The sequence below is a fragment of the Polypterus senegalus genome, chromosome 3, assembly GCF_016835505.1.
Source record: "Polypterus senegalus isolate Bchr_013 chromosome 3, ASM1683550v1, whole genome shotgun sequence".
Lineage (NCBI taxonomy): Eukaryota > Metazoa > Chordata > Cladistia > Polypteriformes > Polypteridae > Polypterus > Polypterus senegalus.
This window is the reverse complement of record NC_053156.1, coordinates 188,667,936-188,687,091: the sequence shown is the minus strand read 5'-3', so window position 1 is coordinate 188,687,091 and position 19,156 is coordinate 188,667,936. Positions and strand designations below refer to the sequence as shown.

General features: G+C 35.2%; 1 protein-coding gene across 1 annotated transcript in view; it reads right to left on the bottom strand.

The window, feature by feature from the left end:
* Positions 1-1,296: 1,296 nt before the first annotated feature.
* Positions 1,297-19,156, bottom strand: part of wdr43 (WD repeat domain 43) — a 64,070-nt gene continuing 46,210 nt past the window's right edge. The window contains exons 13-18 of the mRNA XM_039748328.1: positions 13,585-13,616; positions 10,489-10,552; positions 8,494-8,607; positions 5,354-5,423; positions 5,180-5,244; positions 1,297-1,883 (exon numbers count right to left, since the gene is read on the bottom strand). Of these exons, the coding sequence (XP_039604262.1) occupies positions 1,761-1,883; positions 5,180-5,244; positions 5,354-5,423; positions 8,494-8,607; positions 10,489-10,552; positions 13,585-13,616 (468 nt within the window). The 3' untranslated portion in view covers positions 1,297-1,760. The remainder of the gene's footprint in view (positions 1,884-5,179; positions 5,245-5,353; positions 5,424-8,493; positions 8,608-10,488; positions 10,553-13,584; positions 13,617-19,156) is intronic.

Here is a 19,156-nt window from a genome sequence, read left to right as displayed (position 1 = left end):
ATTATATTTTTGGCATTGTCGCAGACCACAACGTGCACGTAGCTTTCCAGAATGGCCCAAGTGAAATGCATCTGCTATTGCATGGTCTTATGGGAGCCTTGAAACTGCTTTGCAAGCAGCATAACCTGCTAGAGAGCAAAATTCTCATCTATCCACTATGCAATTAAGTTGATGATAAAGACATTAGACAAACAGCCCTGCTTTGTTTTTGTTTTTTTAAAACAAACTTGTACATCCTAACCATATCTGTGATGTGGGAACAACTTGGAATGCTGTAAACTTGGGTTCCAACCCACTCAGGAGGAGCTGAAATCCCACATTATCAACTGCCAGTGGTTGATGTCAAGAACAATATATTTGGCAATTTTGTTTTAATTTAGGTATTTTCACTACCAGCAGGTTATTCTTCTGACATTTGTTCTCTCCTTGTTAGAGTCTGCCGCAATGTTGGCTGATGCTGTGCGCTGCCAGAGACAATTTTGCTATGCTCATTCTTATGTTTACTTTTACAGTCCGCTAGGCTTTGGTTTTCATCATTCATTTTAAAATAACTTCTACATCACAGACTTTTTTTTTTTGTATTTTTAGTTTACAAAATCACACACATTAATAGTAATGGTTATAGGCATCGGCATTTTTATGAGTACAAGTACTTGAGCACTGTATCGGACCAAAATCTGATAACAGTATCAGTTTCACTGCATCCCTAGCATATAGTAATCTTGCACCAATCCAAGTGAAGTCAAATAGTAAAAACTACAAGATAAGAATTTAAGGAACATGGCTAAACAGGATATGTTTATCATCTTTGACTTGGGAAATAATGTCTTTTAGTAACCAAGACAACTGATCAACGACAGAAAGAGCCTTTAAAAAGACTATGATCCAACTTACATGTAAACTGCACTATTTTTATAGAGTCTTAGGATATTATGTCACTGATGACATATTCGATGTAAAATAAAGGTCTGGTGGTGTTAGTATTACCTCTAAAACAATGTATGACTGCCTCTGACCATCACCCTTCAGAGTTTCTAATTAATGTGAGTAAACACCTTCCTCAGCTTGCCTCTAAATTTTCCACCTCTATATTTGGATCTAATCAGTCCCTAGCATTTCAAGACATACCAAATTGTACTTTACTATCCTTAAATATGCAAATCACTAATGGTCACTTTGTTTGCTTTATAAATAGTGCAGCATTAGTACTGAAATATTTATCATACCTACCTGAATTTCAAAAGAAGAAATAGACGCATAATACAGTGCTTAAAATAAAACACAATAGACATCATGTAAGGGTCCTCTCAACATATTTTTTCCTTTTAATTTTGCAGTAGAACCCTGTCACCAACAGTGGTGATGAAAAGGGTTGTTAATACAAAGTACTGCACTGTACAAACAAGAGATTTACATAGGCATATAGAAAAGATTAATTATGGTCAAGTTTGGATTAGGGAGATGTCCTTCCTGATGTGTCACTGCGGCCTTAGGAAAAAAAAAAAATGGAACAAAAAAAAAAGGGGGGGGATATACAGGTGACACTGCGACCCACCAAGAACTTTTTTCTTGATAAAATGAATGGAACACAGTCTTCTGATAATCAGCATAATGTTGAAAATTACACTACTCCCTCACAGGCTGTCCTATGGAGAAGTGCCAGGCATCTATGGCCAAAGGGTATGTTCTTTTCAGTTGTATAAAATTCATAAAATTAATTATCAAAACAAACACAGGTAAGGTCAGCAACTGACAACTATTTATTCCTCTTCACTTTCATTCTCTGGTTCAGAATCTCCATTAACTTTTGATTCAACATTCATCTCTTCAGAGTTCTCTGAACCTGCATCTTCCAAATGCTCATCATCTTCTTCCTCCCAGTTCTGTAAAAATAAAAAACTCCTTCCAGTATTCTGAACAAAGAACATGAACGACTGCCTAAAAATACATTTTCTTAATAAAACCATCTATATAGTTAGACACAGGTGAAAGTAACAGATTTCTAATTAAATATAAGTGCAGGGGTGCATGATCATCACAAAAGTGATTATTATTGTCTTGGATTTTATAACTGTTTATTAATTGCAATTAACAGCTCTAAAGTGAAATATGTACTTTGTCTTTCCAATTGCATATATTGTATTCTCTAAACATACAGTACAGTAAAACCTTCATTTTGCAGGGAACCTTTGTTAATATGAAATTGTTAAATAGTTGATTACTTGAAAATTTTAAAACTGTTTAAGAATGTTTATTTTAACAAGAAAATTATAGCATACTTATTAAAACATTTAAAAAAACAAATGCAACTTCTTAAAAAAAAAAACACCTCCACAAATTACTAAAAAATATAAAATGTTAAACATTGGAATATTAAATTAGGGCTCTACTATATTAAGAAAACAAAAACTGAATCTGTGTGTAAAAAAGAAGCTACATGATAATCTTAAATAGCTGTAATACAAGATTAAGAAGTGAATACAAACACCCTGATAGTTCTATTATACAGGTATGTAAACATACTAATGCATTAATATACAGCAAGCTCAAAAAGTATTTAGATGGTAGCACACTGTTACATGCTGCTGGTGCCTGGTCAAGACTCAGTTTTTGAGCAGATGTGTCCCAGTTCTTGAGGAAAGTATTCGAAGTTAAGACCACTAATTTAAAGAAAGCAGCATTACAAGCATCTGTTTTGCAGTGTAATTTCCTCATAAATATAATGAAACATTATGCTCATGTTTGCTTCCATAGTTCAATTTAACCAGAAGTCAGTGATGTTACATAAAGCAAAACTTGTGTCAGATCAGTTTCAATCTGGAATAAAGGCAATACAATTTCCCAAAAAATGCAAGAGGTGATGGCATCTCTTTTGCCCTGGGTATACATTTTTTAAAAATATTTGCTGAACACAATTTTGATCAAAGCATTTTCTTCTGATATATAAAATGCAATGGTTTCATTTATCTCAATTTATTTTCAGTAGCCCACTGGAAAACAATCAGTAAAATAGTATAAACATAATTTCAATTTGTGACCTAACATTTTTGGGACTAGGCTCATTGTTCATGCACTTCCTATAGTAAACTATGTGGTTGAATTTTAGATGGTTACATCAAATTTTGCTTGAAGTGCTAAATCAGTCTGCAAAGTATTCTTTTTTGATCACCATCTTTTCAACTAATAAGGACTGTTTAGTGTTAACATACATTTGTCTAAAATGGACTCGGGACAAAATGAAACATGTGAGTAATGCAATCAAGTATCAGCATTGTTAGCTCACTGTTTATGGAATGCACTACACTAGAACCATTTTGGCCAACATGTTTGTGTATCTTCAGATAGTCTTTGATCTAAAATTACTCTTAATGCTTTAACAGTAAAATCTGGAGCAATGCAAGAAGGTACAACATTGTTTCAATGAAAGATCTATCAGGATACTACAACTGTCTGAACAATGAATTACTTTGCTAAATTGAAAGAATTCTAATCCACCTTCCATAACTCATTTGAGAAAACAAATTTACTTTACGAGAATCTGTACACAATTATCATAATCTCACAAATTAATGATAGTAATTTTATAGTAAGCACACAAGGCCTGTGCTGAACCCATTTGTTTTATTTGTTGTTCTACTTTATACAAAGAGCTACGTTGTAAGAATCTTTTATTGTCTTACAGTACTTTGGTTGACTTCTGTTTTTAAATGTGCTCTATAAATAAAATCTAACTGACTTGACTATAACTGTCTGAGTCATGTAGGCTCTGAGCATTAGGCTTGATCATTTTCTCCACAGCACATTATTGTATTTGCCATGTTTCTTAGTGAAATAGGCTCTGCTTTGCTGTTGTTCTTCAAATATTTACTGAGCAATTTCACCATACTCACTCTTTATAAACTGCGGGTAGTAGTAAAACGGTCATAGTTGCAAATAACGGGGCAGAAACAAATATTCTCTATAGGGTTGCTGGTGAAGCATCAACAGTCCTTCAACTAATTATCAGAATTGGTTGGCTTGGGCTCCAATGCTTTCAAATAAGCAGTAAATTATATGATTGTTGCATAAAAAATAAAACTGCTTACAATTTTATAAACTATAGTTATTTGGAAAAAAATTCTATTGGCTGGAAGTAGTGCAGTGACTAAGAAACACATCAACTTTTAAATTTTAAACGGGCTCCCAATGTACAGTATCTCATTCTTAGTCAATGGATACAACATAGTACATCTTCAGCATGTTAAGCAATGTGTTTTAAGTATTAAAAGAACCTTACCATACTGCACATTAGAATGAACCATGCGATACAAGAGTAACACCCCCCATTAAAGAGCATTACAAGGAAGACGGTAATATTTTGTGCTATATGACAGTTAACTAATAGTTAATAGTGATGCAAACACATTGCCATTAGCATATGAAAACAAAACAGCCATGAACAATGCTACACATTCTCTCCGACACAGCACCACAGAGTACTTTAAGCCAACAATTATTCGCAAGAAGTAGGTGAAGAAACTTAACTTTGCCTTATGTATACCTACTGCAATATGTCTTTAATTTGCCTCACTGTGACTGTTCTTTATATCTTTAGCCAAGATGTTTTTTTTATATAAACGCAACTCTTGTGTATATCCATTTGTTTATGTATTCATGTACTTGTTTATTTACTTATTTATTGAGCTTCTTTAAAAAGCCAAACTTCCACCCTTGGGATAAAAATGGTTCTAAACTACCTACCTATCTGTGGAAAGAATAAAATATCTACCTTATCTTTTAGCATATTTTATCAATGGATCACAATTTTCCTTTAGGGAACAAACTTCAGACTTGGTATAAAAGACTAATTAAACAGTAGTAGTATATGAAAAAAACAAATTATAAAAATGTAGTTCAAATTATCAACAAACAATAACATCCTAGAATTCATGGTGTTTTTCTACAATGTTTAACACACTAAATTCAGACCTAGATACTCTGTGACCAACATCAAAGAAAATTAAAGCATTTTTAGTTATTTAGTACATTAATTTAGGTCACAGCTAAGTTAACTGCACTCCATTACTAAGTGACTAAAAAAAATCTGTTTCTTTTGTAACTTGTATGGAACAAACTGACACAGAATTGCAAAACAATTAACATTCTTGCTACTAACACATTACCCTAAAAAGTAACTTACATTAGAATCATCGTCTTCACCAAGCATTTCATCCCCTGATCCGTCTCCCTCTTCATCTGAAGACTCTGAAATTGAACAGTATACATTACAATAGCCCAAAATATATCAATATTCACTCAAGGACATCATCAATTGAATATCGCTTAAGAGTACTACCAAAAAAAAAGTCTTTACCTTCCTCATAGACCAACTTGGCTTCTTGATTTAACTCAGTATTGTTTATTGAGCTCTCTAAGGAAGATATCTGGAAAATTAGGTCAGAAAAGTCATTAAGATTTACGGCCTCAATAGTTTTCTAATGTCAAATCTGAAAAGCAACATGTGGTAACTTCCGTTATTGGACAAAAATTTTAAACCTCATGTAAAGCGTTTTTTTTTTGGTACTTTTTGCCTTACATTCAACTCATACTATATCAGAATAATTAAGACTACCTGCAACAGGTCAGGTTACTCCATGCTTTTGATCTGTTGAAGAGAACAACAAGGTCCTTGTGTCTAGCTCTTTTTAAATATGTTTTGAAAAGCCAAAGACCAAAACAGGCACATGCAATGTTTTGTGATTAGCTTGCAAAACTACACAGAATGCTTTTTTAGTATACATTAACACTTTATTTAAATGAGATTATAATCACATTTTTATTAATAATTACAGTCTAATCTTTGACTACTTTTGTACTTTATGATGATTCTTCGAACAAGTGATTTGCTTCTTATTTACCATGTAATTGATTTATTGGATAATATGTTAACTTTCTTCATTGAATTACATTCTTGTGTGCACCTGTGGATACTTGCATTTCGCTTTCTAGAATGTGTTATACTGTCACTTATAGCTGTTGATACTTACTGTCATCACTACTCTACTTTATTAAAGAAAATTTGTTAAATTTTGAAGTGTTTACATTATTATTGCATTCAAGTGTTATACAAATTAGAATACTTCTTTATAAAATGAGTAATACTTTAATGAAAATGATGGCATACAATACAGGAATCAGGATTTACACCTGTTCCATTCTGATCCACATATTTTGCCTTGTAGAGTGGAACCTCGGTTTGCGAGCATAATTCGCTCCGGAAACGTGTTTGCAATCCAAAGCACTCGTATATCAAAGTGAATTTCCCCATAAATAATGGAAACTCAGATGTTTCGTTCCACAACCCAAAACTATTCATATAAAAATGGATTAATACAAAATATAAAGTAAAACTACATAAAACAAATTAACCTGCACTTTACCTCTGAAAAGAATCATGGCTGATGTGAGTTTCTAAACTCTTTTGGGATTCACCCAATGGGACGACAGGCGGAAGAGCATCCCAAAGCAACCACAGGCTCAAAGCACTGTAGCAGTTTGCCGTAAAAGCGAACCCAAAAAGATTGTGGACATGCTATAAGCGCCTGCCGTTGATAGGTGATACAGGAACATTATAAATGCACAGGGCACAGTATTACTTGGCCCCGACCCTGCCTGATTGCTGTGTCTGTGCATAGTTAGTGGCAGATCCCGATAAAATAACCGTGCTGTTCTTGTTTCAAGCTGAATAAAGCTGAAGTCGCTAAAGTACTGAGACTCAGCTTCGTGTTCTGGGGTGCAAGACAGGGACTTGCACATTACAACACACACGTGGTCACCATGCTATAGTAAACAGTACAGTAATCCCTCCTCGATTGCGGGGGTTGCATTCCAGAACACCCCGCAATAGATGAAAATCAGCGAAGTAAAAACTATATGTTTGTATGGTTATTTTTATATATTTTAAGCCCTTATAAACTCTCCCACACTGTTAACATTATTAGTGCCCTCTAGACATGAAATAACACCCTTTAGCCAAAAGTTTAAACTCACAATTAAAAGAATGCAAATATATTTTCTCTTCAAAGGAGTGCGCGCATCAGGAGCAGAAAATGTCAGAGAGAGAGAGAGAGAGCGCTCGCTAAGAAAAGCAAACAATCAAAAAATCAATACGTGCTTTTGTGCTTTTAAGTATACTGAAGCACCTCGATAAAGCAGCATTTTTTACAGGCGCATCCGTATCCTCTAGGCAAACAGCCTCTGTGCAAACAGCCCCTCTGCTCACACCCCCTCCGTCAGGCAGAGAGAGAGTTAGAGAGACATAGAAAAGCAAACAATCAAGCACCGCGTGGGAAGCACATCGTATATCATTGAGGAGTTTTATTTAATACGTGCTCTGATTGGGTAGATTCTAAGCCATCCGCCAATAGCGTCCCTTGTATGAAATCAATTGGGCAAACACTCTGAGGAAGCATGTACCATAAATTAAAAGACCCAATGACCACAGAAATCCGTAAACCAGCGAAAAATCCGTGATATATATTTAGATATGCTTACATTTAAAACCTGCGATGGAGTGAAGCCGCGAAAGTCGAAGCACGATATAGAGAGAGATTACTGTATACGCTCGTACGGATGTTGACTATATGAGTGAGGCACGTCGACTCAGATGGAGAATGGGAGACGATTACCCACAATCCCACAGCGAGCGAGAGAACCACCATCAGCTCAGTTGTGACCACGTGACGCTTGGCAGACAAAGCATATACGTACTACTCGTATGTCAAGACATCGCTTGTTTATCAAGTCAAAAATTTTAGCTCATCTTGCAAAACATTCGCAAACCAAGGTTCCACTGTATTTCTTTGAAGCTTGACAAACCTTCTGAATAAAAAACTTTTAGGAGTAATGTTTTAAAATCATCTCCCAAATTCGGAAAATATCTCATAAAATCTAAGACTATACTCTTACTCTTAAATTATATATTTACTGGATTTTAGTTGTTTTTGATAAATTCACAAGCAACAACCCATGAACTGTTTAAAGCCACACCTAAAGCCTATCATCCTCCCAACCCCATAAAACTGGTAGCCGTTAAAATGCCTAGTCAAATCTGATAAACACTAAGCATACGTCTTCTTTAGCAGGAGTTTTAAGTCATGTTGATGCACCTTACCTGAATTAATGCAGTTAATCACAGCAGCTGCAGGCAACTGTGCCTGTACTTGTATAGAAATCCTCATTAAAATTAATCTGAGGGTCACTTGTGTGCAGCTTGCAAAAAATGACAATATCCATGAAAGGATTAAATATGAACATGCACACACAAATGATTCTAGAGATCCTACTGCCAGTCTATGGGTGGCTCTTTTGAGAACTTATTCAACCTAACACTTAAGGATGTTGCTAAACAATACATGCAAAGCACTTAACAATTGATAACTGGCCTAGTTTTTCATGATTTTTCAAAACTGAAAATTACATTAAAGCATTTATTTTAGCCTCCACAACCTCTACCTGTGTAATGAGGAGGTATAGTTTCCCATGCAGCTTTGCCAGCTTCTGAAACATCTTGACGCGCGATTCAATCATATGATACAATACACCCAGTTGAGATATCAAATCCGGCAACTGTAATAAGGAGACAAGGATAAAATAATTATAAAAGACCAAGACAAAAATATCTAATTGTGACCTAATGCTTCCGAAACAAAAAAGGCCAGTTATTCACTTAACCCAATTTTAGAAAAAAGGAGCATAATACTTGGATAAAAATGAATTAGAAGTAATATAAATTAGAAGTAATAACAATAAGCCTGCAAAACAAAGTGACATAACTATATTGTTTTTTTGTTATTTTGAAATGTTTAGTCAAGCAGATAAAAGAAATTTCAGTTTTTCTTTATTTCAAGGGAAGCCTGATATAGGATTATTCTACCTCAAATGAAATCCATACTCTTATCAGATTAAAAAAATAAATGGTTCTGCACATCCAGTTTAGGTCCTTCCATACTTTCATCCTATTAAACAGTGACAATTTGCTTTTGTCTACTGTCTTGCAGCATGAAGCACTTGCCAAAAGGCATTTTCAGGTAAACAGTAAGACAACCATGTTTAACAATCTGCTGAAGTAATTCTGTTCCTATAAAAGCTAAATGACAGTAAAGATTAATGAGCTACATGAGAAACCCATGCATGTCTAGCCATTAAAACTCTCTTAATGTTTCAAACACCAAGTAGTGAGCCCTTTTTATGTTTAAGCAAGGGTTTCTCACCCGGACATGTTTAAATGTCTTTGGTCTGTCCTTGTTGTTAATTGAGATAGAGTGTGTGTTCATTGAATTAAGAGTGTGTGTGTTAATATTATTTCATTTTTCATATTTTTCCAATTTTGTATTTTCACTTAATATTATTAGTATTATTTTTATTTATTACTTAGTTTTTATGTATGTTAATTATTCTCTTTTACATTTGTGTTTTGTGGGTGGACAGCCACAAGACAGAGCCATTATTACCTACCACTAAGGAACTGCCCCGGCCTTTACAGTCATGCTGGGAAAGAGTTATGGGCAGTTTGTTTGAATATGCTTTGTTAAAGTAAGACTTGTTATTGTATATATTGTCCTTATTTTGATTTTCCTGATTACCTTGAATTTTTGCTGTTCTTTAAATTTTGATTAAAGGATTTCTGTAATTGGACTTGGTCATTTGGATTGTATTTCACTGAAATCCTTTTGCCGTGAGACATTGGAGTATTCAGTTATCTTTTCTGTTCTTGTCTATAAAATTCTTTTTTAACAAAGATTCCTTTCATTGCCTATGCCTTACACAAGCTAGTGGTTGAAAGCAATGTCTACCATTATTATTTTTTAGACTTTTTGGTACTCTGGTATTATTTTTGCAAATTTTAAGTCCCATTTGGCTTATTGAAGTCCAAAGCCAGCCAGCCAGTAGTTTAGGTAGTCATCCTGATTGAAAGCAAACCTTATCTGGGCAAGGCTAGTGGGGTTTCTGGCCTGCTTTCTGGCTCAATTTTGGAGGCCTCATATATTTTGCCATTCTTGTGTGCTGTGAAGCACAAAATCCATACAATGCCTGTGGTTAATTCCTTTCATCAACATTTCTGTCTCAAACATTCATAAAGGGTAAACAAAACAAAAAGGAAACAAAAACAAAATTACCTTCTGCTGTTATGTGTAAACTATGCAAATTTCACATAAGCTTTCAAACCCACTGAATCAACATTGCTCTTGTTAGTAAAACCCACTTTACTTTCATACAACAAAGCAGACCAAAAGGTGGTTTTTGCATGAACAAACCACTTGAGCTACACTAAGACGGCAGTGGATTACTATACAGTTACTGCCAATATATGCCTGGCTCATTTGCAATGGCACAAAAAAAATCCACTGTTAGACATCTTCAGGCTTTAAGATTATATAATCCTAAATACTAGTTCAGCCTATTCAAAAGTTACTTTGGGGAAAACAGAATATTCTCTCCAATACTCACTGTGGAGAGATATGAGGCATGGTGAGTAAAGACTGCTTTCAGCCATCGAACCATCAGCACAGCACTGTAAGAGAAAAACAGATTTAGAAATATGGATGTTGCTAAAATGCATCAAAAATAAATTAAAAAATTTACTAAGAATATTCCTTAAATCATACTACAACACCATATTACCAAAGGTTGGCTTTGTGGACTAGCACAATATCTCTAGCAACAACTTTTAAACCAAGGCACTTTCATTGTATTTTTATTAACTCTAGCTAAGGTCACTTTCGATTTAAATGTCACAGGAGAAATTCAGCTAGAGACTGTTATACAATAAAAACAGTAATAAAAGAAAAAAGAAAAAAAAAAGAAAAAATGAGTTGAATTCATATTTTAAACAGCTAGTCAGATCAATTCAGGCTTAATGCTCAAAAGAGTTAAACACCTGAAAGTTTTATCCAAACTGTGTTTAATACCAAAAAAAAAAAAAAAGATCACAGCTAATCTATGAAGTATTCTATTTAGACCCTTACACAATTTGTGAAAGCTAATATGTCTGGTCGTTTAAGACCAGTGGATATCAAATAACTGCCCCCAGGTTTATCACTCTTGGCTTTCAACCACTACAAAATAAATATAGCAAGAAACAAGTTTTTTTTTGTTTGTTTTCATACATGTCAAAACATAAATACATGAGAAGTTTTTGCTCGGAAAACCAAAATCTTGAAAACTGTGCCATAATAGTTCATATCTGTTACAACTTTTTTTTTTTGAAAATCTAAATTGCAGAGACTTTAAACATTTAATGTCATAGGTTACAGGGCCTTTCAAATTCAGACCCGTACGCATTTGCGATTTTACTGCTTAACTATTCCATACTGAAACTCTATTCTCCATATTTCCTGAAACACAAAATAAGGTTTTGTAAGAACGAAAATTAAGAAAAAGCACAAATGAGCATTTGCATAAGTATCCATGTAGTGTAGAAGCTCTAACTTCAAACACATGAAAAATGGCTACCACACAACTACTTTGCAATTGGCTCATTACAATGAACGTCACATTTTCACGATTAAAAACTTTACAGCTAAAAGATGAGTAGTTGTGTTGTGAATTTGAAAAAGAGCTGGCAAAATGAGCACAAGAATACAAGACTTTTATCAACAGTAAATTTAAATAAGTAATCAAGAGTCTAAATGTTTTCATTGTATATCTGGCTTTACAAGCTGTCATATAGTAACTGAAGGTAACTCCAGCACCTGTTCTAATTTTTTTGTATTATTATCATTATGAATGTGTTTCTTTAAGACCAAGACGAAGTAGCAGATGTTTAATGTTTTTGAAAGTGAAATATGTCAGTGATTCAAAATGGTCTTGCTTTACATTGGGGGTGCTTCTGTTCTCTATCTCAAATGTAGAACCCTCGTACTCATCCGAGTTCACCTCTTTTATAGCACGTCTTTATGTGAAAGCAGCAGTGTCAGATTGGGGCAAGCATGAACACGACAGAGAATAAAACTGAATTAAATAAAAAAAAAACGCTAACCTTTACAATTACACCGGGCTGTTACAGACTCAAATAAAATGTATGTTTTTATTGTACAATAGTAACAATAAGAGCAGCTCACTACTCAAAACGTTTATTCTAGGACACGTGAAGACTCAAACCGACGACCTCTTGAATAGGAGTCAGCAGTTCTTACTGCTGTAGTACCAAAGCAGTCGCTAGAATGAGGTACACTAATCCAATTTCTTTCTCTTCGGTTGTAGTCTAGAATAAAAACGCACTTGTTCTGTTATATTTGTACCTTTTGTGAAAGTGCTTATTTGATATTTGGACTTCAGTCTTCACACATTATACATTTCATGTCAAAATGTTGTCGTTCGTACTAAAACATGAAAAATTTTGTCTTTCAGATATATGTTCAACATTTCTGTCTTGCTACACTTACACAGATCTTTGTAGACGCAGAACACACATGAAATGCACATGTTCCAAATATATTTTTTAGCCTACACTGCTCTAAGTACCTGACCCCCTGATATGGCTTCAGTTGGGAGAGGTTTTTGCAGTTTCTAAGGCGGTGGGAGGATGGGATAGCAGGCTGCTTGCTCCTTGGACTTACTGACACATTTACAAGACAAAAGACGCTGAATGGAGACATGCGAGTGGATTTAAGGTGGGATGGATTTACGAGTTGCTTCGTAAGCTTTGGTAATTCTACTGTTAAGGGCACAGTTTTAAAGGCAACTTTTTATTAAGTTCATTCCTGCATTATTGCACTTTGACAATACACTACAGCTACACTTCTGAGCTGAAAGTCTTGCCGGTCCCCTCACTCATCCTGGTCCATCTCAGTTCATGACTACTGATATCCCAGTAGAGGTCGGTGTCAAGGACATTACAATATTCAATTATAAGATACTGTTGAATAACATTGCCTGCTGGAACAGCTTCAATATGAAAACTGGAAAAATATATGTCACAAGCAATGAAACAAGAAAGACAAAGCTAAACATAAAACATGCTATAATTCATGTCCGTGGCTATGCAGGACAACAAATACAATCAGTTATAATGTCATGCCATAGATATACTTTTGCTTCCCCTTGCAGGGATCAAACCTCATATGTCTGCTCCAAAGGCAAAGCAAGGGGAAGCAAAAGTGGGTAAACCCAATGAACCCCAATAAGGACAAAACATGCATTGTGTACTTTTTGTATTATATGTCAGGTACTATATATCATGTCTGTGATGTGCTTCTTGCAACTATGAGGGCGTGCGTGGAGGATGTCTGGACAACTAATCAGAAGCATTACCTGTAGTTAACCATCCATTCTCAGATTGTGATTCAGACCTATGGATGTAATACTAAGATCTACACCCTGTCATGTAAGCGAACCAGCTAATGTGGCATAACATCTGAGGCTTTGCCTCGGGTGCGGACACCTGAGGTTCGATCCCCATAAGGAGAAGCAAAACTGCATACACCTGATGAGCCCCAATTAGGGTGAAACAACTATCATGTACTCTTTGTATTATTGGCAAGTACTGTATATAAATTTAGATATACATACATGCACACATACCCACACAGAGACTTAACATACCTGTATGGATGTCCCTGCATCCTCTTGGTGAGCTATAACAGAAAGAAATAAAGAGGAAGTCACAACATATCTCAAAAGGTAAAAAAAATCACCAAGATTACCACCATAAGCGATTAAAGATATAAAACCTCCTCTTTCCCAATTTAGAGAAAAAAAGCACTGATATTTCGTTTTTAACATATACACATTCAAATGTGTGGAGTCTTCCAGAACTACTCATGTTAATTATAGAAATTGATACATTATCAAGATATCATTGAATTGATATACAAATATAGCCAAAACATTATGTGGCAAATGGCTATTACTGTTGGAAATAACTGATATACAATTTATTACTCAAACAGGACTGCAAAGCCCCATTTTCTGCATCCATTCCATTAGTATCCAAATGGTAAATTTTTAGCTCATAATATGTTTAAATTCTAAATGGTTATTAAAGAAACAGTTTGTAACTGTGTTAGCCAGGGTTGTGCAATATAGTTACAAAATTATATAATATTTTAATGAAATTAGCAATATTATGATAGTATAGAAAAAAAAATACTGAAGATTTTTATTCGGTGATTGGAGCTTGCAGGCATCAGCAATTAGTACAAACAAAATAAAAGGCATTTTCCATCCTTTTCCAATGATGTGAACCTATTGCCATAAGGTGCCAACAGCAGCATTATAGTGCAAGAGTAGTGACACATAATTGTAAACAGTGTGACACAGCACAAGTAATTTGTAAGCACAAAAGAAGCCTAGTGTTTTCCCTGGAAATTTTAAATAAAAGTATAATAAAACATAACTGCTTAACACTAACAATAAGAACTGAACAACTGATGATAACTTAGCCGTTCTACTTTCATAAACAACAAGTAACTTAACCTTGTACCTCTTCAGGAGCCTGCAAAAAAATTCTTGCCAAAATGTAAACACTCACTGCTTACAAAAAATAAAATAAAAATGCTGTAAAACTTAAAACAGTTGCCTTGCATCTTTTTTTGAAATACCATCAAATAAGGTAGAACATCAGTGCTGGAACTATTGCATTGCCTCTAATTTCTTGTGTAAACATAAAATGGACATACCATGAAACAAGGCAAGTTAGAATGTCAGTGTTAGAACTGTACAAGTAAACATTTTGAGTTTTCTAGCCAGCCTTGTCAAAATTCCACAATAAGTTATTTACAATCTTATAGGCGTCATTACCTCTGTTAATCCTTATTGGCCTACACACACACACAGAGGCCTACTCGAACAAACAAATGGTGCATCCAATAAATATAATTTTATTTTTATATGTATAGTGGCAAAAAAATAAAAAATTATACTGCCTGTGCAGGCTAAGTTTTGTATTAACATTCTTTACGTTCTGTCAATTTGAAGATATTAAATTTATGTCATAGTTCAAGATTAGTTCATGCATTAAAATATGAGTAGATAAAGATTCAATTTTAATGGAGTATTGTTTTAAAGAGTGCTGTGTTGCAGGAGTTATTAGGAACTATTAGGAACCAGTTGTGCATGGATTGATAAAGCAGTAGAAACAGTTTTCTTACTGTGTCTCTCTTAAGTTTAATTGTGTAAAAGTTCAATCAATGTGGAAAATAAATGTTATTTGATTTACACAACAACCAAGAGAATAAACATGAAACGCCAAGGACTGGACATGCAGTTAATAACATACCCATATTTTGTTTCGCACCTAAGCTGTTCCTTAATTCTATTTTGAGCAAATAAGAAAAATAGGACACCTACAAAAGTAACACAGTGCTCAAAAACCTGAAAAACTCATAAGGAAATGCTCAGGAATACCTTCAGAACTGTCCTTCGTTGCCAGAGGAAACCCAGGGCTTTCTCTTTCGTGACTCACAGAGCATTCCCTCATTTCTTTTTTTTTCCTTCTTCACGATTTTAACAAAGTCTAAATGGCAACTCTCCAGTATGCTAAGACCTTTTGCAAACAGTTGTAGCTGCTTGGCTACCAAGTACAGTATGGTGCCAGTGGTCACACTCACCATTTACTTTGTACTTGCTCTTTAAATTTCCTTTCAGCTCCCTGGATACTTGCCATAAAGCCCCCCCACCGTCTTCGTCTCCCAGTCTTTTTCAATTCTTCCTTATTTGCTCCTTTTGGCCAATACCATTACATGAACAGAACACAGACGCTCACGCCATCACTCACAACAGAGATACTGTCAAGATGATTTGTGCTCAGCATGTTAACCAGGCAGCCCTCAAACAGCAATTAAAAAAAATATTTTTTCTTTTCATAGTTTATTACAAACCGGATTCCAAAAAAGTTGGGACACTATACAATTTTGTGAATAAAAACTGAATGCAATGATGTGGAGGTGCCAACTTCTAATATTTTATTCAGAATAGAACATAAATCACGGAACAAATGTTTAAACTGAGAAAAAGTATCATTTTAAAGGGAAAAATATGTTGATTCAGAATTTCATGGTGTCAACAAATCCCAAAAAAGTTGGGACAAGGCCATTTTCACCACTGTGTGGCATCTCCCCTTCTTACAACACTCAACAGACGTCTGGGGACCGAGGAGACCAGTTTCTCAAGTTTAGAAATAGGAATGCTCTCCCATTCTTGTCTAATACAGGCCTCTAACTGTTCAATCATCTTGGGCCTTCTTTGTCGCACCTTCCTCTTTATGATGCGCCAAATGTTCTCTATAGGTGAAAGATCTGGACTGCAGACTGGCCATTTCAGTACCGGATCCTTCTCCTACGCAGCCATGATGTTGTGATTGATGCAGAATGTGGTCTGGCATTATCTTGTTGAAAAATGCAGGGTCTTCCCTGAAAGAGATGACGTCTGGATGGGAGCATATGTTGTTCTAGAACCTGAATATATTTTTCTGCATTGATGGTGCCTTTCCAGACATGCAAGCTGCCCATGCCACACGCACTCATGCAACCCCATACCATCAGAGATGCAGGCTTCTGAACTGAGCGTTGATAACAACTTGGGTTGTCCTTGTCCTCTTTGGTCCGGATGACATGGCCCCAGATTTCCAAAAGAACTTGAATCGTGACTGCCTGACCACAGAACAGTCTTCCATTTTGCCACACTCCATTTTAAATGATCCCTGGCCCAGTGACAACGCCTGAGCTTGTGGATCTTGCTTAGAAATGGCTTCTTCTTTGCACTGTAGAGTTTCAGCTGGCAACGGCGGATGGCACAGTGGATTGTGTTCACTGACAATGGTTTCTGGAAGTATTCCTGAGCCCATTCTGTGATTTCCTTTACAGTAGCATTCCTGTTTGTGGTGCAGTGTTGTTTAAGGGCCCGGAGATCACGGGCATCCAGTATGGTTTTACGGCCTTGACCCTTACGCACAGAGATTGTTCCAGATTCTCTGAATCTTCGGATGATGTTATGCACAGTTGATGATGATAGATGCAAAGTCTTTGCAATTTTTCGCTGGGTAACACCTTTCTGATATTGCTCCACTATCTTTCTGCGCAACATTGTGGGAATTGGTGATCCTCTACCCATCTTGGCTTCTAAGAGACACTGCCACTCTGAGAAGCTCTTTTTATACCCAATCATGTTGCCAATTGACCTAATTAGTGTTTATTGGTCTTCCAGCTCTTCGTTATGCTCAAATTTACTTTTCCCAGCCTCTTACTGCTACTTGTCCCAACTTTTTTTGGGATTTGTTGACACCGTGAAATTTTGAATCAACATATTTTTCTTTTAAAATTATACATTTACTCTGATTAAACGTTTGATCTGTCATCTACGTTCTATTACAAATAAAATATTGACATTTGCCATCTCCACAGCACTGCATTGTTTTTATTCACAATTTGTTTAGTGTCCCAACTTTTTTGGAATCCGGTTTGTAAAATCAAACTAAATTTTGTAACAGCAAAAAAATATTTTCTACCTAGGATGTTGTATATTGGGTCATGCTTTCAACCAGTTGCTTAAAAAGCCCTCATTTCCCATGGTTTGTATTGCCATCAAATCCTTTGGGCAATCATGTAACCACATCAGTAATTTCCATCCACAGTTTGCTCTTCCTGTTATATGAAGTGCAACTAGAGAGTGCTCCAGTGATGCTCAGTTGAGTCATTGGTTTACTTTTTGGTTGTACATCACCAGCTGCTAGTACTAACTCGTGTCTTCCTGGTTGTACTGTGACAGTGTGCTTTTGCTTCAAATGGTGAAACAAGTTTGCTGCGTTTCCAATTTAACAATAAGTTCTTACATTTTTCTGCAAATTAGTATGCTTGCTGGAGGTCTGATTTTTTGTACTCAAACCACTTACACACTATTGAAGTAGCTCCCTTTTTAAGTATTAAATCATCATCGGTGGCTGACACACTGATCATTCTCAAATATGTTTGGGCTTGCGTCATTGTTGTGTGCACTAGGGAATGTAAACGTATCATGTCGCTCTATCATTATATTGTGAGATGACAGTTTTAATCACATAAAAATTTATAATTGTGTTATCGTAGACAACATGATATAGCACACCTGAAATGTGCTACTCTTTCAAATAAAGCATTGGAATTCCTAAAGTTCAATTCCTGTTTGTTTTTTTTTTTTTTTAAAGAAAAAAGTAAAAAAAAAAAATTAAAGTAAAAACCAAATGTCCAAAGTGAAACCACTTTTTCATGAAACATCAAGTTTGTTTGTGTTTTGCAACATGAAATGAAACTGAAGATTTCATACAAATGTGTCCACTACTGTCTTCAAAGAAGAGGGCAACCAGGATCTTAACAGAACAGAAAAAGAAACTAAAGGTACACAACTGTGCAAGACAAAATGTACATAATAGTCTGTAGTTTATAGTTGGCTTTATCCATAAATATTACACGCCAAATACCAATATCATCTGTAACAATGAAAAGATGACTCCAGGATTTCAAAGAAAAAGGCATATCTAAAACTAGCAAATAAAAAGATTAAAATGGGCAAAGATACACAGACAATGGACAAACTCAGCATCCTGGAGTCATCGTTTTCTCTGTGGATGATCACACTGTTATTTGGCATGTATTTAAGGAAGAGGGCAACTAAAGACCTGTAAGAATTTCCTTCCCAAACTAAGGACTCTGATGTACTTATCCTCTTAAGCAGTTATGCATCAGGAGTTTCCTCTACTTATTCTATACTGGTTCAACCCTTTTTGCTCTTTTTTCTCAAGACAGTGAAAAAAAAAGACTTAACAGTACATGTTGCTTGAGAAAGCAGGTTCATTTGGGCAATTTATGAACCCAGTACTGAACTTTAGGAATGCCAGGATCTTGCAACTGAAGTGAACAAAAAACAGGTTTTAACCGTACGAATATCTAATACAATTGCATAAACTCCTATACAATCAATTAGCATTTAAAATGACTAATAAAACATTACATAAGTGAGTAGACCATTAGGACAATGAAAGAAGAGCTGTTGAAAATGGGGTTTTGCAGTCGAATAATAAATAAAATATCAGTCATCTGAAGCAGTAATAGCTATTATCAACATTAATATTTTTAAATCAGTTTAGTAATATCTTGATTAAAACGTATTAATTTCTATCAAAATATGAGAATTTCTGTGTGTC